Source organism: Urtica dioica, chromosome 4 (genome assembly GCF_054948205.1).
Source record: "Urtica dioica subsp. dioica isolate 48M chromosome 4, U.dioica_male_clone48M_v1_H2, whole genome shotgun sequence".
NCBI lineage: Eukaryota > Viridiplantae > Streptophyta > Magnoliopsida > Rosales > Urticaceae > Urtica > Urtica dioica.
The window spans coordinates 1,284,057-1,306,488 of NC_142759.1; the positions used below are offsets into that span (position 1 = coordinate 1,284,057).

The following is a 22,432-nucleotide window of genomic DNA, read 5'->3' on the forward strand; positions in this document are numbered from 1 at the left end:
AATTACTTGAAATGCTGGCTTTTGAAATTTTATCTCCCAAATACTGATCAAATTTTTTTAATCCCATAAAATATAGTTTTATTTGCGTAGAGTTATATTTGATGTTTACAGTTTTTTTTTAACTTACATTTTTTTGCTGGTTACGGTTTAATTCCAAGTTTTTTTTTTTAAGGGTAATCTAGCAACGTAGCCATTTTCAAACATGGTTTTAAGGATGTAGCCAACGTTTGGTAAATTTTGTAATATAGCCGTTTACAGAAATAAACGGTTAGAAAATATCGAAAATACCCTTATGTAACATAAATCATAGAAACCAAATACTAGCCAACGTTTCAGCCAGTCGAAGTTTATCGTGCGTAAAATAAACGGAAATTAACATAAATTAACAAAACAACAGAGATTAACAAAAAATTAGAAAGAAATAAACGCTTAATTAATAACCAACTTTGCCAATTTTTTTTAAAATTCTAAATATATACACATGTATTAACTTCGAAAATTCGTATTGAAAATTTGATCGGCTTGTGAATAACACCGTATTAAATGCGTATTAAATGAAATGAAATAAATATCAATTGAACTTGATCTTTATATGTGTAGCACCCGATTCCAGTTTTACAGTAATAAAGTTGAAGTAATTAATTAGTATTACGGTGCATGTTATCAATATGAAGAATTTATTGTCGTTTATTCTTGATCGTTTCATATGATCGAATTATCACCAAAATCTTGGTCATTGATTCTTGAAATCTCGATTAATGGTTTGATTTAAGGAATATTCAATAGAAAAGTCATTTTAGACAAATTTAAAATTACGATCAAAAGATTTGTCGGAAGTTTACAATATTTTTCGTTCTGGATATTATTAAATCTTCGGAGTTTTGGATTTCTTTTATACCTGGAAATACCAACTGGCCGTATGTAGTTGCCATGTTAATTATGATTTTTGAGAACTGAAACATTGCACCTGCTACCAAAACCTGGAACAAATCCAGATTATTAAAAAAGAAAAAAGAAAAAAGAACAGCTTGCTAAGAGACATATAACCCAGTCATTATTATTCATAGATCATGCCAATTAATTTACGGAACAGACTCAAACTATCCAAATACACGGTAATTAGGGAATGCACATCATAATAATGCAAAGAAAATTAAAGCATAATATATTTTCAAGGAATTTTTACTAACAAGTATTGTTGAATGAGCATCTTCAATCTCAAAAAATTGAAACAAGCGGAATTTCGTACATAATTTTTCTTATCCACATGCATGCGTGTTGTTCATGGATTTGTACGTGACGAGAAGGAAAAAAAAAAAAAAAAGAGTTATGGCAAGCACAAAATTTTCTTTCAAAGGGATAAAGAAATGTACTTTTGTAGAAGAGTCATTTCATCGACTTTTTCAATTCCATGCTTAATTTCAATTGGGTTTGCCAAGGAGCTATTTCAAGACCCCACTTGACTTGATGGGTTTTAAAAAAGAAAAAAAAAATAATAATGTTGAGGAGTGGTGTAAAGAATTTAACTCAGTTTGACCAACACCTTGGAAAATGAATGACACATAATTTCAGTCCATTTATCCCAAAAAAAAAAAAACAGTCAATAAAATTATACACAACCATGTCATTTACTCTTAATTAATGGAAACAATCTGGCTGATGTTGATGGAGCACCAGCCATGGAATTTATCCACTTATACTGATTTTATCAGCTTAGTTTCTAGACGGCATATCTGCCAATATCTGCTCCCACAAAACAGAAGGAGCATAATGATTACCCTTGTTGTGTGTAGTAATAAATAAGCATTTGATAGTGGTTGGAAATGGCCTCACAGAGAACAACGAAGAAGCTTCAAGAAGTGATCTTGGCATAACTCAGGTTTGGTTTTAGTACTGATTTGATTGTTGGTTTTTATGATATTCTGTGCTCTTCTTTTTGTTTAGTTTCTATCATAAATCACGGCCCGGAAGACAGACAATTGTGGTGAATTCGGTTACGCGATTTCATTGTCCACGAGGTTCAGGTCACCATCCCGACGCCTCCAAATTCCATTGAAAAAATAGGTGTATATACAGACTATTCCATATTATAAGTTTTTTTGTTTGAATTTAAGATCCCTCTTTTATTATATCAGTCTCTGATCTTGTGTGTTCCATTGATTAAGAAGATTTTGGGTTTGCCTGACTGTAATTTTGGAACATAGAAAGCATGGATAAATATAGTTTGTTCATATCTCTGATTTGATTATTTAAACTCTTTCCCAAAAACCAGATGAGATCCTCATGATCAACTATCTAATCTGCTTCATGTAAGCCTTGCTTTTATGTTCAGGGCTCTCTCTCTCTCATTTCATTTTATTCTCTCTTATACCATTTTCATACTGTTGGTCCACAGTTACACCTCCTCTTCGCAACTGTTCATGCTAACCTGAATTGACTATAGTTCGACATTCTTCAAAAATAGCCAACTATTTTCCAGCTTAGCCTATTGAAGGTAAGTGTTGTATTTTTTGTTGTTGAGAGATATCAGTCATTGATACGTTTGGTATCATCCTCTTAAAGTTAGCCTCTGAATTCCGAGCACTTTTCAATCCCCGTTTTCTATGGTCCCATCTCTATTGTGTATATCGAACTTGTTGCTGTTGACCATTGCTTAGGATAAGAGAAGCTTCTATTCTTTCTGTTATATAACCTGCTTAACTGAGAATTATGCTCAAACTTCTTATATTTCCAATCCCTGTTTCTAGTTTTTTTACGTTACTTACACTAAAACATGCAGGTTTAGTTTCACTGACCTGACCATTGTCTTCATTGTTCGAATTTGAGGCCTCTTGTTTATAACCAAGTTCTGATCTTGCGTGTTCTATTAATTGGGACGATTTTTGTTTTGTCTACTTTGATGATCACGGTCGTCTCTCCCTTTCTCTCTCATTTCATTCTATTCTCACTTTGATAACATTTTTGTCTTGTTGGTCCACAATTACATCTATTCTTAGCAACAGCTCATGCAAACCTGAATTGGCCCTAGGTTGTAACTCTCAAAAGCACCTAATCATTTTCCAACTTTGTATGTTAGTTTCTTTTTATTTTATTTTATTTTTAAATATCAGTCATTGATGTATTTTTTAAAAGTAGGAAATGGATGTCATCTTTGTTGGTGAGCTTGGATTTTTGTCGGAAATCGACGGCGGCGATGGAGACAGTTGAGGGAGCTCGATCAGATGCCGACCTTGGCAGTTTCCGGAGTTTGTCTCAGAGCTGTAAGTGCTGCTTGTGTTTCTTTCTGATGCTGGAAAGTGATTAGGCGTTTTTGTCTGTGTTTTTTTTTGGAAATTTGGGTTGTTTTCTGTGTTTAACATTCTAACAAAGAGTAAAGTTGACTATTTTATTACACTAGTAAAAAAAAGCGCAAGTGTGACTTAGTTAGCCTCATTTTACTGTCTTAAGTTACAGGTTTTATTATATTGATATATAAAATTGCTGTCTGTATAAAGAGGCATATACAATGATTGTCTGTATGAAGCTCTTGAGATGTTCAAAGCAGGTAGATTTTACCGAGTTACGTTCTCTTTTTTCAGAGCTGGTAATGAGCTATATGAATTCCGAGTGTGATTTTGGGGGTGTTGATTTCATAGAGCTGATGATTCTCTGGGTTTCATTTTTGCACTTGACTTTCAGTGAGACCTACATTGCCAAAATATGTGTCCCCATTAAAGTCGCGGAGAACATGTGTTCGTGTTATGTCAAAGAAACGAAACCGAGCGATGAGGAAAACGGTAGAAAACTTTTGTGGTTTGAGGGCCAATATTTAGCTGTCGGTGGCTACGCTGCTATTGCAAAACCGTAAGTATCTACTACTTCATTGGAAAATAAACAAACACAGCACAAGAGATTGATGCTTAAAACATGTAATATTTGGTGAACTTGAATGGTTTGATTAGGCTTCTTTAATGTTGTCTATTACAGTCCACTCTTTGACTTAAAAAGAATTTTAATGAATTTTTTTTTACCATTGGTGTCACATATGCGTTAACTAGAAAACGAAACCTCGAATCTGATTATTACTGACAGGAATATGAGCCGCGCATTTCTGTAAATGGGTCGCATCAGTTGCACACTCAGTTTTTTTTTTTTTTTTTTTTTTTTTTTCGTTTGATGTTCAGTGATTCTACAATGAGCTCGGGAGGTTAAACTGTTAAAGGTGTGGTTAATTTTTATTAATTTAATTAGCATATGTATTCCTGGCTTCTGCCAGTTTATTGAAATTAATATAATCTCTTTAAAAAGAAAAAAAAAAAGAGAACTTGTATTTGTGTAAAAATGAAGTGCAGCGTCGTTTTGGGTGAAACTAACCCATATTTTTCACTATAGATCCTTAAGATTTGTGGGAGCCCATACAAGTCTCGGGACCAGCACATTGTAAGAAATTTTAACTCAGTTCGTTGACTTCATATTTTTTGTCTGAAAAAGAAAAATAACTAAATTGATTTGATATATAATGCACGGTACTGGATTACTGTTTAAAAAAAAAAAATTGTGATCTGCGGGAGAGAGAGCAAATGCGTTGATAAATTCTTGAAGAATATGTCGTTTTAGATTTTCTGAAACAAATTATGTCGTTTTTTATTTTCGGAAATAAATAATGTCGTTTTCTATTTTCTGAAACGAGGGATATCGTTTTCTCAAGATTATCGGTCTTTTATTTTCTGAAACGAAGGATGTCGTTTTCTCAAATATTCTATAAAGAATGATGTAGTTTTCTCAAGACTTGTTTTATATTTTCTGAAACAAAGGATGTCGTTTCTCAGGACTCGTTATTTATATTTTGGAACGAAGGATGTCTTTTTCTTAAGATTGTCAGTTTTGTAGTTTGAACGAAGGATGTCGTTTTCTTAAGACTGTCGTTTTCTCGTTTCTGAAACTAAGGATGTCGTTTCTCAAGAGTGTCGTTTTTTTATATTCTGAACCGAAAGTTGTCGTTTTATAGTGGACGATGTAGTTTTTTATGACTGTCGTTTTTTACTGTCTGAAACGAACGATGTCGTTTTTTATATCTCTGTCCAGGATTGTCGTTTTAAGCTGTCTGTTTGGCTCGGACAGAGCTTTTTCTTCTTTTCTCCCCCGAAATCCATGGCGATGGAAAAAGAGGAGGGGATCGACGACGGACGAAGAAGAATCTCCGGCGGAGGAGGAGATGATCTTCGAGGGAGAGCAGTCTATCCTTGATGCCCAGACCTCTTCTGCAGTGGAAGAAGTGTTGTAGAATCTTTTGGTATTCCGTTATGTCCCGAGTTTCCGATTTTAAAAAAAGATCTGCCTCTTGCATCTATTTTGATTTCATACCGCACTGGAATTTTCTTATTTATTTGAAGCTAGAATGACACATGAATATATTTTTTTAACCGGGGAATCATATAATTGTGAGTATTAGATGAAGAGAGCATGAAAGAAATGCTATATCCCTGAATTTCCGACTAAAGAAAAAAAATTGTCTCTGGCTTATATTTTGATTGCATGCTGCATTGGGATTTTCTTATTTATTGAAGAAAAGATAAGAATTTTTTTTAATGGTCTTTTTGTTAAATATGTTAGATACTGTGGAATCATAATCATGAGTTTAAGAAAATTGTTATGGAAGCTCGTAGTTTTGTTAAAAGAAAAATTTTCGATGGCCTTATTTGTTAAAGATCTTAGATATTGAGGAATCATCGTAGTGAGTGGATAATTAGGGGTCATCTATACATATATATGCATATATACATTTAGAAGAAGAGGGCATGAGCAAATTTTGCATTGAACGATTCCATTCAAGTTAAACGATCAAGTTTTGCAAGCTTTAGTTGGCTTCTTGAACGATTCCATTCACACCCGGTAGATTGATAAAAGCTGACAATGCGTCGCATATAAATCGATTGATTCTATGCATACCAAATGACATGATATGTACTGAATATTCTATACACTATGATCTTAATGACTAATCATGCCATAAAGAATTTCGGTTTCAGTGTCACAAGAAGCCTGGAAGCCTTAGACCAGCGGACCGCACGCAAACCAACAAGCCAGCCTGGACTGATCTAACGGAACCAGCTCATATTACAAGGTGACAAGATGTAAATAAACAGAGACTATTTGCAATCCATCGCTGCATGTTCATTGCTGTTCTCCTGCAAGAATTTTCAATAAACAGAAATTGGATTTAGCTTTAGAATTAAGGGAAACTGATTGCAGGTTAAGTTAAATGAGTCACTATCACCGTACCCAATTTTCATTAATCTCGTCCCGGTCGATGTTCTCGAACCTCGGAAGTTCGATGGTTTACATAATGACTCACCTGGAAATCATAGTTTTCGAACGACATTTTAAATTAATAAGTAACATAAATATATTAGAAAATCTAGCTATGGTCTATGATCATCAACTAAGGTTACATGAATCAAATGGAACACTCTTCTTCAAACTCAAAAAGCTAATGCAAGTGTTTGATCTGTATAATAATACTAAACATGATTTTTTTGGAAGAAGAAAAGACAAAATGAAATTACCAGAAAGTTCTCTCACTCAGCCACGTCTGTTTGAATCCAAGCACCATCTTTCTGCACTTGTTTGAGATCGAACAGGATGTTGGGGACATGCGAAATCTTGTACCATTCCTTCCCAATCTTGGACAGCTCTTGCAGTGGCGTTGTTTGCAGAAACTCCAGCAGTGTTTCAAGGCTTTCACAATCGAAAATGCTCAATGTGCGTAAACATGGCATAATTTTTGTTGTCTTTGTGCCATCCTTCCCACACTCTCCACCGCGAACTGAAAGAAAATTGAAGCTCTTCCAATTTCGGAAACAAAACGACCTCTCGATCGGCTTCAGTGGTTCCGAGGAATTCTTCACCCACCGTACACATCTTGGGAAACTCGACTAGTCTCAGATATTCAAGTGAAGGCAATTTCCCAAGCGGAGGTAAAGTCTCGCAATTCGCTTATCAAAGTGGGTCTTAACCGCCTCGTCGTTATAAGCAAGTTGGGCGAGTGTAGTTTTTCTGTGACCCCCCAATCCCACAATGGGGACGATATGAAGAGATGATCCCCCATCATCATCGATACTACTCTCACTCAATAACTTGCTTACTAAAAAAACTCTTTTCCTCGTCTCGACCATGAACTTTGGTCTCGTCGATAAGGAAAGTTGTCTGAAGCGGTCTAGGCCTTTCAACGACAGTGCTAATGTTGAAATTATACCTATTTTTATCTTCGGAAATCCTAGCCAATTCTCCGTTAAGTTGCTTGATTTTGAGAGCAATATCGAGGCGCATAATGAGCCGGCCGGCTTTGGTTGAAGAGAAGCAAGAGAAAGAAACCGGAAAATACACCTTCGTCTGAAGAAGAAGAAGAAGAAGAAGAAGAAGACGAAGAAGAAGAAGAATTCTTCAGAGCTTTGTCTTGTTCTTTCTTGATTTTGTACTTGAGAACGGCTGTGCTCCAATCGTCCAGAACGTTCTCCATCTTCTCCGAAGCATTCTTGAGCTTTTGAAGCCATCTTTTCGCAGCAGTGTCATTCAGTTGCCTCTCCTCGGCATCCTGAAGAACAGCTTGAATGTCCTCGAGATTGCTCTTCAGATTTCGGACATCTTCTTTGACTCCGCTCACCAATCTGATCTCCAATTCAATTCCATTGAATGCCATGGAACCCAGATGCTCAATCAGCAGAGAAACAACAGCTTCAGCCATCTTCCAATTTTGGAACTTCTTTCAGTGAACTCACTCACTCAAATGCTCTGCCAATGGTTGGTTTGTAAACTGGGCTGGACAGAAGAAACTCTTGTTTATTATATTTTCAGGCTCATATAATATAAAAGAACCTATTAGACTATGAATGGAAAGGAGAATAAAAATTATAGCTGTAAAGGATTATATGCGGAGGAGATTGATTGAAGTGTATTGTCTGCCCAATAATTTTAATACATAAAGGCACACTGGTCGCTAATCTATTACAATAATTACAGATGGGCTTTTTTGCCCATTGACTACTACCATATATATGATTTATTTTCAATTATTTATTTTAGATAAAAACAAATGCATATTGTCGATAATTTTAGCATATAGTCGTGTACACATACACAGTGTTGCAAAATTTTACCTTATAATTTTTATAAAATTTTATAATTTTAGCACAAATTTATATAATGTTTTCAAATTTGCCCCCCCTGAATTTTTTTTTCAAATTTTCCCCCCTCATAGAAATTTCTAGACGGCATATCTGCCAATATCTGCTCCCACAAAACAGAAGGAGCATAATGATTACCTGTGTTGTGTGTAGTAATAAATAAGCATACTATAGTGTTGGTTAATATTTTGTGCCTTCAATGTACTTAGAGGTTTAGTCTGGGAGTCATTCATGTATCGCACTTCAGTCTAGGAAGCTTAGTTGAAACAAATTCTGGCACAACCACGGAACCGCCGCTGAGAGACCAGTAAAGGATATGGAACCAAGGAAAATCTGTTTGAAAGTACGAAATATTTCTACAACGAGTCATAGTCCGGTCGTATTTCTTGACGTGAGTTTGTCCACAAACAAAGTCACCTTCCATGTGTCGAAGTCGCCGAAAAAAAAAATTAGATTATGCTAAAAATTCAGCCAAAGTTGACGAATGCAGATTTTTATTTTGGAAAAGTTTATACTACGTATGTGATCAGCTTGAGGTTTTTTGTTTTTGTTTTTTTGTTTAGAAACAAAACTTATACTTATATTCAGGCAAAAGCCTTTTGAGGAGCCAAGCCTAAAATGAAACAGAAGAGATTCCCACGATTATGCAAAGAGGCAATATCTTCTTCCCTTAACAAGTTCTGTTCGGAATACACTTTAAACTCCTCACAAGAAGAAAGTGAGAGTCGATTTTTTCTTACAAATAGAAAGAGGGACCTTAATACAAAAAGCCGTAGACCAGTGGGACCACACGCAAACCAACAAGCCAGCCCCGACCGATCCGACGGAATCGACAATTAAGACAGATTACAAGCTTTAAACTCTTGCGTTCTGTTTACAAAATAAAACTCGGACTATTTGCATTCCATCACTGCATGTTCATCACTGTTCTTCTGCAAGTAATTTCAATAAACACAAATTGGATTTGGCTTTTAACGATAAGGGAAACTGATTGCAAGTTTAGTTAATTAATGAGTCACTGTTAGAACCATACCCAATTTTCATTTGTCTCGTTCCAATCGCAGCCATCGATGTTAAGTACAGTTGAAAGACGGTTGTTACCAGGCCCATAAGTAACTTTAGATTGTCAATTTGTTGATACCCAGAAAGAGACCCGTAAAGGATTTGGAACCAAGGAAAATCCGCTTGAAAGTTTGAAATATTTCTTCTGCGAGTCATAGTCTAGTGGTATTTCTTGAGGTGAGCTTGTTCCCGAACAAAGTCACCTTTCACGTGTCGAATTGGAAAACGAAGACGGAACACTTCTTGGGCACAACTGGAAGATAGTCCATCAAAGTTAGGCGATAAAACAAAAACGAGTTATGATTTAGGCAAAATAAAATAAGTTTTACCTTGGAACTTATCTCAGAATGCCGTTCACCCCAGTGAGAGAAGCAGTTTTACAGTCAATAACTGAAAACACGCAGTGTAAGCTTTAGTTTAAGAAAATGATAATAACAATATTAACAATAAGAAGCCACAAATACACATAAAGGGTTTTTATGTAATAAGAGCACCGTGTAAGTCTATGTCCATTAAATGTTGAGCAAGCTGATTTAACCTATTACGTTAAGTTCAACAGAACTACGATCACATCAAGGAAAACCAAAGGCAACAACTTTGTATGCGAATTTACCAATTCTTTTTCAGATGTTTTTTTTTTAATGAATTCTTTTTCAGATGTTGTGCCATCATATTTTTCAAGTGTTCATGCTTGGGAAGAACAATGCGTATCTGTGGTCCGATTCACATATTACCCCAATGATTAATAAGGGAACAAAAGAGAACAATTTAAAAAACCAAGATCGCGCAAAACTGAAAAACAAGTTTGTCGAACTCACTTGTGAAACTCCTTGGGAAAATACAACGCCCCGTTATTCTTGTTCGTTTCATGGACGTGCTTTTTGGAGCGCTTGGAGCGAATCTGCAGAGCCCTGAGACAAGAACCAGTGGAGACACTCCGCCCCTGAGCGTAATTATCGAGTAGGACCTGATTGTCGATCTTTAAGCTTCTCGACCCTTGTGTGTATTTCTGACCCGCGTCCCCGTTTCGAAATATTTGGTCCAAAAAGTTATCGACTTTAGTCTCTTTCCCATTGGAGCTCTACACCAAAAATCTCAAGATTCAAATTTTACTCATAAAAGGAGATCAAGCTTCAGTCCTTACGAGAGAGAGAGAGAGAGAGACCTTTTCTGAGGGAAGAAGGATTGGAATGGGTGTGCGTGAGTTTGTTGTGGCCAAGATTGAGCTCTGTTTTTTCACAGCAGCGAATCGCCGCTCCGACTTCTTCTCGGCCATCACGAGTATCACCTCTCTACTCTCTACTCTCTACTCTCTACTCTGTACTAGTACCACTATCTTATGAAACAACGGATCAATAATTACTAATAATCAATCAGGAGTATCACCGAAATGAACTCCAATCAGTGACTAGGCAAAATCTTATATAATTAATCACATCAAATCAAGAACAATTAAACAGAACAGTACATCAAACTGAATGCTAACAACAAATTCTCAAACACATAGCGTGCATTCAAAAATTAACAAAGTAGTCTATACTTAGTGGACTTCTCCAGATGAACAAGGGTTGATGATTTTTTATTTATATAATATCAATGAAATTAGTGGATTATGAATTTATGACAGAGTTACCAAAACAAAACAAAGGTAACGTAAAAATATAGAGTCAAAACAAAAAGATTAGAAAAATACCACACAGTCAAGGCAAGGCTTGGCTGGGCTCGTAAATGGCAGAGACTCGGAAGACGGTTCGGAATTTCTCAAGAATTGGGGAAGGAAGAAAAGGACTGAACCGAAAATTGTAGTGAGGAAGAAGAAGCTTGGCTTTAACGTACGTAAGAGACTGATTGAATTTTTGCATAACATGATTAAACATCAGACTATTTGCAATCCATCGCTGCATGTCCAGTACTGTTCTCCTGCAAGTTTTTTCAATAATCAAGCATTGGATTTAGAACAAGGGAAACTGAATGCACGTTGATTTAAATGAGCACTCTTCTCATACCCATTTTTCATTAATCTTGTTCCAATCGATGTTCTCGAACTTGAGAAGTTAAATTGAAAGCCCCATAAGCGATGGTCACCTGGAAATCAAATATTAGAAAATCCAGCTATGGTCTATGATCATGATCATCAACTAAGGTTACATAAATCAAATCGAATACACTTGTTCAAAACAATAATATCATTGCGAGAATCACAAGAGAAGAAAAGTTATGTTTTTAGATCTTGAAATCTTTAGAGGAAAAAAGCTAATGCAAGTGTTTGATCGGTATCAGGTAAAACCAAAGGAAACAACTTTGTATGTAAATTAGCCATTCTTTTTCAGATGTTGTGCCATCATATTTTTCCAGTGTTCATGCACAGGCAAGAACAATTTGTATCTGCTGTCCGATGATCACATATTGCCACAATGATTACTAAGGGAACAAAAGATAACAATTCACAAAATCAAGATCGAGCAAAACCGAATAACAAGTTATCGAACTCACTTGTGGAACTCCTTGGACAAATCGAACGTCCCGTTCTTGTTTCATGAACAGTGGAGACACTCCGTCCCTGAGTGTAATTATCGAGAAGGACCCAATTGTCGATCTTTAAGCTTCTCAACCCTTACGTGTATTTCTGATCTACCTCCCTGTTATGACATATTTGGTCCAAATTGTTATTGACTCTACTCTCTTTCCCATCAGAGCCCTACACCAAAACCAACCGTATATCAACCAAAAATCTCAAGATTCAACCATATATATAAAACATGATTAAATTCTCATATATATATATATATATATATATATATATGTATGTAACAAAAAATAGTTGGAACTACAAAAGGAAGAAGCATAGAAATAGCCTCAAACCAATAAAGATTCAGACTTGACTCATAACAGAAGAAGATCAAGCTTCAGTCTTTTTAAGAGAGAGAGAGAGAGAGAGAGAGAGAGAGAAAGAGAATTCTTATATATATATAAGATTCAGACTTTACTCATAACAGAAGAAGATCAAGCTTCAGTCTTTTTAAGAGAGAGAGAGAGAGAGAGAGAGAGAGAGAGAGAGAGAGACCTTTTCTGAGGGAAGAAGGTTTGGAATGGGTGTGCGTGAGTTTGTTGTGGCTAAGATTGAGCTCTGTTTTCGCAGCTGCGAATCGCCGCTATAACACGGCCAAACTTTGCTGCTTTTAATCTCCGTGGATCATCTTCTTCTCGGCCATCGCGAATATAACCTCTCTACTAGTATTACTATCTATGAACAAAACGGACAAAAAGTTACTAATAATCAATCAAGATTATCACCAAGATGAACTCCAATCGGCCATATACAACAAATTAATTAATGAAAGAAACTTAAGAAAGTCTTCATCGGCCATATACAACGAAGCTAGACCGCATTTTAAACAGCAGAAGGGTTACCAAGAAAACAGAAAAAAATTGAATCAATGAAAATTAATTATGAATTTATGATAGACTTACCAAGAAAACAGAAAAAAATTGAATCAAACAAATAGATTAGAAAAATACCAGATGAGGAATCGGCTCAAAAACGGCAGAGATTCGGAAGACAGCTCCAATTTTCTCAGGAATTGGGGGAGGAAGAAAAGGACTAAACCCAAAATTGCAGTGAGGAAGAAGAAGCTTGGCTTTAACGTACGAGACTGGTGTAAATAATCCTTCAATTTTCAATCATGTTATGAAAAAGCGTGGAAGCCAAGCTAGACCGGACTGATCTAAGAGAACCCAGACAAACACAGATGACGAGATTTAAACTTTCCTTTCTCTTTACAAAATAAACATCAGACTATTTGCATTTGCAATCCATCGTTGTATGTTCAGTACTGCTCTCCTGCAAGTAATTTCAACAAACAAGAATTGGATTTAGCTTATAGAATAAGGGAAACTGATTCTAAAAGAAAGCATCACCGCCAGAGAAGGTCAGTATTTTTTTTTTAATTTTAAAAGTGGATATTGAAATCTCCAAGTCAAAAAGCTAATGCAAGTGCTTGATAAGGAGAATTAGAATATGATAATACTAAACATGATAATTTTTCGGAAGCAAGAAAAAATGAAATTACCAGGGACGTGTGTATAGATTGTTGTGATCCAAGCTCTCTTAATCAGTCTTGTATGTTTGAATCCAGACACCATCTTTCCGCACGTGTTTGTCATGGACGAGGATGTTGGGGACATGCGAAATCTTGTGCCATTCCTTCCCAATGGCCAGCCTTTCCAAGTTACCGGATCTAGGTCCAATGGGCAGCTCTTGCAGTGGCGTCATTTTCAGAAACTCTGGTAGTGTTTCAAGGCTTGTACAACGTCCAATGTTCAAGGTGCGTAGACATGGCATGATTTTTGTTGTCGTCTTTGTGCAACATCCTTCCCACACTCTACACTGTGGATGGAGATCGAAAGTAAGCTCTTCCAATTTCGGAAATAAAATGACCTCTCGATCGGCTTCAGTGATTCCGAGGAATTCTTCACCCACCCTACACATCTTGGGAAATTCACGTAGGTTTAGTTCCTTAAGTGAAGGCAATTTCCCAAGCGGGGGTAAAGTCTCGCAATTCACGAATCCAAATAAGAAAAGACGGGTGAGATTGGAACGAGACATCATCCAAGCGGGCCACGCGGTGAGACCCAAGTAATTCTGAATTCGCAGAGATTTCAAATTGGGATGTGGATGAATGGAACTCAGGATTTCGGTGTCGTTGTGATTGTTGCTATCTACAAACTCAGAATTGGATCTGAAGATCAAATCCAAGTAAAGCACATGCGGTTTGCCATTGAGGTTCAGCTTCGCGACATCATCCACTGTCAACCCTTGGATGCTTAGAATCCCTCGAAACTGAAGGGTAAACCATTGTGATTAGATCTCCAATGTGTAGATAGGATCCCCTCTCCTTGGGCACCACTATCATGTCTAGACTTTGCAAACCACTTAATTTTCCTAACCCTTTCGGAAGCCGAGCCCGAACCCGGTCCCACACAACCGCTTCACGTGGTTGTCACAACAGACTCGAGAGAGGTCCTCGTCGAAACTCCTCGACCAGTCTGCCACGTCAGAGCGGTGGTTTCTGATCTTGACCTCGACGGAGCGGCCATGGTGATCGAGGACAATGCAGCCCCGTTTCCAGCGCCATTGGCAGCGGCCGAGGACCCGGGTACAGCTGGACACAAAGTTTCTGGCGTAGTCGAAGCTGTCGAATCCGACGAGGTCGCAGTTGAGGAGAGAGTGGAGAATCTCGGGCCGGGAAAGAACCTCCGACGAGCTGTGGAAGATGAACCCGAGCCGGGCTCGGTGGAACTTTCTCCGGAGGAGAGTCGGGAGGATCATGAGATGGTGGTCGTGGACCCACACATAGTCCTCGTCCGGGTTCAAGATCGACTCCATCGTTTTCGTGAAGGTCTGGTTCGCTTTCACGTAGGCTCGCCAACGAGACTCGTCGTCACGCTCCTTCTGCGTTTCGGGCTTGAGAAACACCGGAACGCAACGGAGCTTCTCGAGCTCGGCCTCGACTTCGAAATCTTCCTCCCAAGAATCCGCGTCGTCGGAGGTTAGGGTTCCGACGTAGATGACTTCCGTTCCCGGGTCGAATCCGCAGCGGAGCTGGACGTACGCGCTGTCGCCGTCAAGCTCGAACGATCGGCGACCGTCTTTGGGTAATCCATCGCTGCATGTCCAGTACTGTTCTCCTGCAAGTTTTTTCAATAATCAAGCATTGGATTTAGCTTATAGAACAAGGGAAACTGATTGCACGTTGATTTAAATGAGCACTCTTCTCATACCCATTTTTCATTAATCTTGTTCCAATCGATGTTCTCGAACTTGAGAAGTTAAATTGAAAGCCCCATAAGCGATGGTCACCTGGAAATCAAATATTAGGAAATCCAGCTAAATCAAATCGAATACACTTGTTCAAAAGAAAACATCATTGCGAGAATCACAAGAGAAGAAAAATTATGTTTTTGCTCTTTTCAAATTGGATCTTGAAATCTTCCAGAGGAAAAAAGAAATTACCAGGGACGTGTGTATAGATTGTTGTGATCCAAGCTCTCTTAATCAGTCTCGTCTGTTTGAATCCAGACACCATCTTTCTGCACGTGTCTGCGACCGAACCTGATGTTTGGGACATGCGAAATCTTGTGCCATTCCTTCCCGACCTCTTTCTGGCACTGCCTTTGCAAGGTGCGGGATTTATCATCGATGGACAGCTCTTGCAGTGGCGTCATTTTCAGAAACTCTGGTAGTGTTTCAAGGCTTCCACAAAATGCAATGGACAAGGTGCGCAGACATGGCATGATTTTTGTTGTCGTCTTTGTGCAACATCCTTCCCACACTCTCCACTGCGGATTGCGGTAGAAACGAAGCTCTTCCAATTTCGGAAATGAAATGACCTCTCGATCGGCTTCAGTGATTCCGAGGAATTCTTCACCCACCCTACACATCTTGGGAAATTCAAGTAGATAAAGTTCCTTAAGTGAAGGCAATTTCCCAAGCGGAGGTAAAGTCTCGCAATTCACGAATCCAATTAAGAAAAGACGGGTGAGATTGGAAAGAGACATCATCCAAGCGGGCGACGCGGTGAGACCCAAGTAACTCCAAATTTCCAGAGATTTCAAATTGGGATGTGGATGAATGGAACTCAGGATTTCGGTGTCGTTGTGATTGTTGCTATCTACAAACTCCAACTCAGAATCGGATCTGAAGAACAACTCCAACGCACGCACATCCGGTTTGCCATTGAGGTTCAGCTTCGCGACATCATCCACTGTCAACGCTACATTTCCACACCCTTTGATAAGTAGATACCCTCGAAACTGAAGGTGTTTGAGATCTCCAATGTGTAGATAGGATCCCTCCTCCTTGGGCACCAATATCACGTCTAGAGTTTGCAAACCACTTAATTTTCCTAACCCTTTCGGAAGCCCCTCTAACCCCACACACCCATAAATGTAGAGATGTTTTAGGCTGACTAGCTTTGAGATGCACTCTGGTAGTGCTTTTAAGCTAGAGCAATGATTGAGTTTCAAGGTCTCCAGATTACAGAGATCGAATAGTTTCTTCGGCAACTCTTCCAACTTATAATTCCATGATAAGTCTAGATATCTCAAGTGTTTCAATAGACCAATATCCTCTGATAATCGTTCCAAATTGCAAGAATGCAAACTCAAAGTCCGAAGACACGTAAGTTGAGAAAATATTATCTCTTCTTTGAGGCCTCTGTCCCATCTTGGTAGGAAGAAAAGCGTGCGCAAATTGTTCGCATTTCCTAATAAATTAGGAAAACACTCGTTGAGAGTCAAGTGACGAGTGTTTTCTTCTACCTCCACCGTCTTTCTGTCTTTGTCAACTTCCATATAAACGTATTCATCGCCCGTCAAAAAATGGGCAAAATCATGAACAATGTCATGCATTTTGCACTCAACGTCTCCATGATCTAGTTCATTGATTTCTTGAAAAAACGACCGCATAGCCAAAGTCTCGAAACAATCTCGACCTAGTTTCCACGATTCTACTCCTCGGCCTAAATAACCGTGAGACATCCACATCTCGATCAGATCGTCTCTCTTTATAACATGGTCTTGAGGAAACACCGAACAAAACAAGAAGCAGCGTTTTTCCAGCGGTGGAAGATCGTAGTAACTTAGCAGAAAAGGAGCAAAAACCTCCTTAACTTGAGCATCTTTTGACTCCCACAGTTGACTACCCAAAATGTCTTCCCACTGACTCGTCGTCTTTTTAGACTGCGCAAGACCTCCAAGAGTTTTAGCAACTAGAGGCGAGCCTCTTGATTTAGCAGCGATTTGTCGGCCGATAGGTTCTAATTGTTGACGCTCCTCGGGACTCATCTCCATGAACGCCAGTTGGTTGAAAATCGTCCAACAATGCTCTTCACTCAACTCTCCTAGACTAATTGTCTGGTTTGTGGCCACTCCCATCATCCTTGCAACTTCGTGCTTTCTCGTGGTCACTAAAACCCGGCTTCCGCTACACCCTTCCATAAGAACCACTCTTAACTTCTCCCATTTACTTCTATCTTCAAGCCAGACATCGTCTAAGACAATGAGAACTCTTTTTCCCTCAATGGACTCATGAATGCATTTGACAACGGCATTCAGTTCAGGGCTTTGAGTAGAGCTTCCAAGCTCTTCAGCGATCGCTTTCGCGACCCTGATCTCGTCGTAAGGATCGGAGACGCTCACCCAAGCTCGCTTATCAAAGTGGGACTTAACATCCTCAGCATTATAAGCAAGTTGGGCGAGAGCAGTTTTTCCGAGACCCCCCGGTCCCACAATGGGGATGATATGACGGGACGATCTCCCATCATCCTCATCGGTACTGCTCTCGCACAATAACTTGCTCACTAAAAGACTTTTCCTCATCTCGACCATGAACTTTGGTCACGTCGACAAGGGAGATTGTCCCAAGTGGCCGAGGCCTCTCAACAACAGTGTTTAAGTTGAGATTGTACCTATTTTTTTCTTCGGAAATCCTAGTCAGCTCTTCATTAAGCTGCTTGATTTTGAGAGCAATATCACGGCGCATAACGAGGCGGACGTCTTTGGTGCAAGAGAAGGAAGGGAAAGAAATCCAAAACTTTATCTTCTTGTCTGAAGAAGAAGAAGAAGAAGAATTCTCCAGAGCTTTCTCTTCTTCTTTCTTGATCTTGTCTTCAAGAACGGCCGTGCTCCACTCGTCGAGAACGTTCTCCATCTCCTCCGAAGCGGTCTTGAGCTTCTTAAGCCATCTTTTTACACGCAAACCAACACGCCTGCCCCGACTGATCCAACGGAATCAACAATTGAGAAAGATTACAAGCTTAAAACTCTTGCGTTCTCTTTACAAAATAAAACTCGGACTATTTTGCATTCCGTCACTGCATGTTCATCACTGTTCTTCTGCAAGTAATTTCAATAAACACAAATTGGATTTGGCTTTTAACGATAAGGGAAACTGATTGCAAGTTTAGTTAATTAATGAGAAACTGTTAGAACCATACCCAATTTTCATTTGTCTCGTTCCAATTGCAGCCATCGATGTTAAGTACAGTTGAAAGACGGTTGTTACCAGGCCCATAAGTAACTTTAGATTGTCAATTTGTTGATACCCAGAGAGAGACCTGTAAAGGATTTGGAACCAAGGAAAATCCGCTTGAAAGTCTGAAATATTTCTTCTACGAGTCATAGTCTAGTGGTATTTCTTGAGGTGAGCTTGTCCCCGAACAAAGTCACCTTCCACGTGTCGAATTGGAAAATGAAGATGGAACACTTCTTGGGCATAACTGGAAGATAGTCCATCAAAGTTTGGCGATAAAACAAAACCGAGTTATGATTTAGGCAAAAAAAAAAGTTTTACCTTGGAACTTATCATTCATAATGCCACTCACCCCGGTGAGAGAAGCAGTTTTACAGTCAATAACTGAAAACACACAGACTAGGCTTTAGTTTAAGAAAATGATAATAACAATGTTAACAATAAGAAGCTACCTCGACAAATACACATAAGGGGTTTACCTGAAAAGCACCGTGCAAGTCTATGTCCGTAAAATGTTGAGCAAACTGATTTAACCTATTACATTAAGTTCAACAAAACTACGATCACATCAAGGAAAACCAAAAGGCAACCACTTTGTATGCGAATTTACCAATTCTTTTTCAGATGTTTTTTTTTTTTAATGAATTCTTTTTCAGATGTTGTGCCATCATATTTTTCAAGTGTTCATGCTTGGGAAGAACAATGCGTATCTGTGGTCCGATTCACATATTACCCCAATGATTAATAAGGGAACAAAAGAGAACAATTAAAAAAATCAAGATCGCGCAAAACTGAAAAACAAGTTTGTCGAACTCACTTGTGAAACTCCTTGGGAAAATACAACGCCCCGTTATTCTTGTTCGTTTCATGGACGTGCTTTTTTTGAGCGCTTGGAGCGAATCTGCAGAGCCCTGAGACAAGAACCAGTGGAGACACTCCGCCCCTGAGCGTAATTATCGAGTAGGACCTGATTGTCGATCTTTAAGCTTCTCGACCCTTGTGTGTATTTCTGACCCGCGTCCCCGTTTCGAAATATTTGGTCCAAAAACAAATATTTCTGACCTGATTGTCTATCTCTCTCTCTCTCCCATTGGAGCTCTACACCAAAAACAATCATATATCAACCAAAAATCTCAAGATTCAAATTTTACTCATAAAAGAAGATCAAGCTTCAGTCTTTACAAGAGAGAGAGAGAGAGAGAGAGACCTTTTCTGAGGGAAGAAGGATTGGAATGGGTGTGCGTGAGTTTGTTGTGGCCAAGATTGAGCTCTGTTTTTTCACAGCAGCGAATCGCCGCTCGGACTTCTTCTCGGCCATCACGAGTATCACCTCTCTACTCTCTACTCTCTACTCTCTACTCTGTACTAGTACCACTATCTTATGAAACAACGGATCAATAATTTCTAATAATCAATCAGGAGTATCACCGAAATGAACTCCAATCAGTGACTAGGCAAAATCTGATATAATTAATCACATCAAATCAAGAACAATTAAACAGAACAGTACATCAAACTGAATACTAACAACAAATTCTCAAACACATAGCGTGCATTCAAAAATTAACAAAGTAGTCTATACTTAGTGGACTTCTCTAGATGAACAAGGGTTGATGATTTTTTTATTTTTTTTATTTTTATATATATCAATGAAATTAGTGGATTATGAATTTATGACAGAGTTACAAAAACAAAACAAAGGTAATGTAAAAATATAGAGTCAAAACAAAAAGATTAGAAAAATACCAGATAGTCAAGGCAAGGCTCGGCTGGGCTCGTAAATGGTAGAGACTCGGAAGACGGTTCGGAATTTCTCAAGAATTGGGGAAGGAAGAAAAGGACTGAACCGAAAATTGTAGTGAGGAAGAAGAAGCTTGGCTTTTAACGTACGTACGAGACTGATTGAATTTTTGCATAACATGATTAAACATCAGACTAATTGCAATCCATCGCTGCATGTCCAGTACTGTTCTCCTGCAAGTTTTTCAATAATCAAGCATTGGATTTAGAACAAGGGAAACTGATTGCACGTTGATTTAAATGAGCACTCTTCTCATACCCATTTTTCATTAATCTTGTTCCAATCGATGTTCTCGAACTTGAGAAGTTAAATTGAAAGCCCCATACGCGATGGTCACCTGGAAATCAAATATTAGAAAATCCAGCTATGGTCTATGATCATGATCATCAACTAAGGTTACATAAATCAAATCGAATACACTTGTTCAAAACAATAACATCATTGCGAGAATCACAAGAGAAGAAAAATTCTGTTTTTAGATCTTGAAATCTTTAGAGGAAAAAAGCTAATGCAAGTGTTTGATCGGTATTAGGTAAAACCAAAGGAAACAACTTTGTATATAAATTAGCCATTCTCTTTCAGATGTTGTGCCATCATATTTTTCCAGTGTTCATGCACGGGCAAGAACAATTTGTATCTGCTTTCCGATGATCACATATTGCCACAATGATTACTAAGGGAACAAAAGATAACAATTCACAAAATCAAGATCGAGCAAAACCGAATAACAAGTTATCGAACTCACTTGTGGAACTCCTTGGACAAATCGAACGTCCCGTTCTTGTTTCATGAACAGTGGAGACACTTCGTCCCTGAGTGTAATTATCGAGAAGGACCCAATTGTCGATCTTTAAGCTTCTCAACCATTACGTGTATTTATGATCTACCTCCTTGTTATGACATATTTGGTCCAAATTGTTATTGACTCTACTCTCTTTCCCATCAGAGCCCTACACCAAAACCAACCGTATATCAACCAAAAATCTCAAGATTCAACCATATATATAAAACATGATTAAATTCTCATATATATATATGTATGTAACAAAAAATAGTTGGAACTACAAAAGGAAGAAGCATAGAAATAGCCTCAAACCAATAAAGATTCAGACTTGACTCATAACAGAAGAAGATCAAGCTTCAATCTTTTTAAGAGAGAGAGAGAGAGAGAGAATTCTTATATATGTGTAACAAAAAATAGTTGGAACTACAAAAAGGAAGAAGCATAGAAATAGCCTCAAACCAATAAAGATTCAGACTTTACTCATAACAGAAGAAGATCAAGCTTCAGTCTTTTTAAGAGAGAGAGAGAGAGAGAGAGAGAGAGAGAGAGAGAGAGAGAGAGAGAGAGAGAGAGAGAGAGAGAGAGAGAGAGACCTTTTCTGAGGGAAGAAGGTTTGGAATGGGTGTGCGTGAGTTTGTTGTGGCTAAGATTGAGCTCTGTTTTCGCAGCTGTGAATCGCCGCTATAACACGGCCAAACTTTGCTGCTTTTAATCTCCGTGGATCATCTTCTTCTCGGCCATCGCGAATATAACCTCTCTACTAGTATTACTATCTATGAACAAAACGGACAAAAAGTTACTAATAATCAATCAAGATTATCACCAAGATGAACTCCAATCGGCCATATACAACAAATTAATTAATGAAAGAAACTTAAGAAAGTCTTCATCGGCCATATACAACGAAGCTAGACCGCATTTTAAACAGCAGAAGGGTTACCAAGAAAACAGAAAAAAATTGAATCAATGAAAATTATTTATGAATTTATGATAGAGTTACCAAGACAGAAAAAAAATTGAATCAAACAAATAGATTAGAAAAATACCAGATGAGGAATCGGCTCAAAAACGGCAGAGATTCAGAAGACAGCTCCAATTTTCTCAGGAATCGGGGGAGGAAGAAAAGGACTAAACCCAAAATTGCAGTGAGGAAGAAGAAGCTTGGCTTTAACGTAGAGACTGGTGTAAATAATCCTTCAATTTTCAATCATGTTATGAAAAAGTGTGGAAGCCAGGCTAGACCGGACTGATCTAAGAGAACCCAGACAAATACAGATGACGAGATTAAACTTTTCTTTCTCTTTACAAAATAAACATCAGACTATTGCATTTGCAGTCAATCGTTGTATGTTCAGCACTGTTCTCCTGCAAGTAATTTCAACAAACAAGAATTGGATTTAGGTTATAGAAATAAGGGAAACTGATTGCAAAAGAAAGCATCACCACCAGAGAAGGCCACTAATTTTTTTTTTTTAAATATTAAAAGTGGATATTGAAATCTCCAAGTCAAAAAGCTAATGCAAGTGCTTGATATGGAGAATTAGAATATGATAAAAGTGATATTTTTCGGAAGCAAGAAAAAATTAAATTAC

The 22,432-nt window shown here is 38.1% G+C and overlaps 2 protein-coding genes, 3 long non-coding RNA genes and 1 pseudogene across 8 annotated transcripts; 1 reads left to right on the plus strand and 5 right to left on the minus strand.

Annotated features, from left to right (window-relative positions):
- Positions 1 to 1,666: 1,666 nt before the first annotated feature.
- LOC149399064 (uncharacterized) lies at positions 1,667 to 4,043 on the plus strand. Of its 2 annotated transcripts, XR_016296716.1 has the most exons (4): positions 1,667 to 2,064; positions 2,396 to 2,494; positions 3,136 to 3,260; positions 3,679 to 4,043. It is a non-coding gene; the product is annotated as an uncharacterized LOC149399064 (long non-coding RNA). The 2 variants fall into 2 exon arrangements; XR_016296717.1 differs by lacking the exon at positions 2,396 to 2,494 and having other exon boundaries at positions 3,679 to 4,040.
- Positions 4,044 to 6,557: 2,514 nt separating this feature from the next.
- LOC149399065 (putative disease resistance protein RGA1) lies at positions 6,558 to 7,723 on the minus strand. Its single transcript, XM_089612721.1, has 2 exons — positions 7,458 to 7,723; positions 6,558 to 6,717 (listed from the first exon to the last, which is right to left on the minus strand). The coding sequence occupies exons 1-2, from the start codon at positions 7,721 to 7,723 to the stop codon at positions 6,558 to 6,560; spliced, it is 426 nt and encodes a 141-aa protein (XP_089468847.1).
- Positions 7,724 to 8,784: 1,061 nt separating this feature from the next.
- Positions 8,785 to 18,680, minus strand: LOC149399066 (uncharacterized). Its single transcript, XR_016296454.1, has 3 exons — positions 18,577 to 18,680; positions 9,196 to 9,477; positions 8,785 to 9,094 (listed from the first exon to the last, which is right to left on the minus strand). It is a non-coding gene; the product is annotated as an uncharacterized LOC149399066 (long non-coding RNA).
- LOC149399067 (ribonuclease MRP protein subunit POP4-like) lies at positions 9,862 to 10,529 on the minus strand. Its single transcript, XM_089611449.1, has 3 exons — positions 10,390 to 10,529; positions 10,043 to 10,305; positions 9,862 to 9,935 (listed from the first exon to the last, which is right to left on the minus strand). Exons 1-3 carry the CDS (start codon positions 10,498 to 10,500, stop codon positions 9,902 to 9,904), a joined length of 408 nt encoding a protein of 135 aa, XP_089467575.1. The 5' UTR covers positions 10,501 to 10,529; the 3' UTR covers positions 9,862 to 9,901.
- On the minus strand, positions 10,930 to 18,255 carry LOC149399068 (putative disease resistance protein RGA1; annotated as a pseudogene). The gene is made up of 9 exons (XR_016296531.1): positions 18,221 to 18,255; positions 15,278 to 18,001; positions 14,236 to 14,873; positions 13,295 to 14,064; positions 12,744 to 13,065; positions 12,289 to 12,468; positions 11,718 to 11,922; positions 11,231 to 11,309; positions 10,930 to 11,144 (listed from the first exon to the last, which is right to left on the minus strand). The product of XR_016296531.1 is annotated as a putative disease resistance protein RGA1 (transcript).
- Positions 18,681 to 19,606: 926 nt separating the features above from the next.
- Positions 19,607 to 22,001, minus strand: LOC149399069 (uncharacterized). Of its 2 annotated transcripts, XR_016296456.1 has the most exons (5): positions 21,887 to 22,001; positions 21,434 to 21,613; positions 20,802 to 21,006; positions 20,002 to 20,229; positions 19,607 to 19,633 (listed from the first exon to the last, which is right to left on the minus strand). It is a non-coding gene; the product is annotated as an uncharacterized LOC149399069 (long non-coding RNA). The 2 variants fall into 2 exon arrangements; XR_016296455.1 differs by lacking the exons at positions 19,607 to 19,633; positions 20,002 to 20,229 and adding an exon at positions 20,314 to 20,393 and having other exon boundaries at positions 21,887 to 21,990.
- Between the last annotated feature and the right edge of the window lie 431 nt (positions 22,002 to 22,432).

Excerpts from the sequence above, each read along its gene's own strand:
- LOC149399065 (XM_089612721.1), bottom strand. The coding sequence starts at position 7,723 with ATGGCTGAAGCTGTTGTTTCTCTGCTGATTGAGCATCTGGGTTCCATG. Across the intron at positions 6,718-7,457 it reads TGGAGCACAGCCGTTCTCAA|CCTTGAAACACTGCTGGAGT; the intron begins GTACAAAATCAA and ends CGATTGTGAAAG.
- LOC149399067 (XM_089611449.1), bottom strand. The coding sequence starts at position 10,500 with ATGGCCGAGAAGAAGTCGGAGCGGCGATTCGCTGCTGTGAAAAAACAG. Across the intron at positions 10,306-10,389 it reads TCCTTCTTCCCTCAGAAAAG|AGCTCCAATGGGAAAGAGAC; the intron begins GTCTCTCTCTCT and ends TTTTTGGTGTAG. Across the intron at positions 9,936-10,042 it reads TTTCCCAAGGAGTTTCACAA|ATACGCATTGTTCTTCCCAA; the intron begins GTGAGTTCGACA and ends ATCGGACCACAG.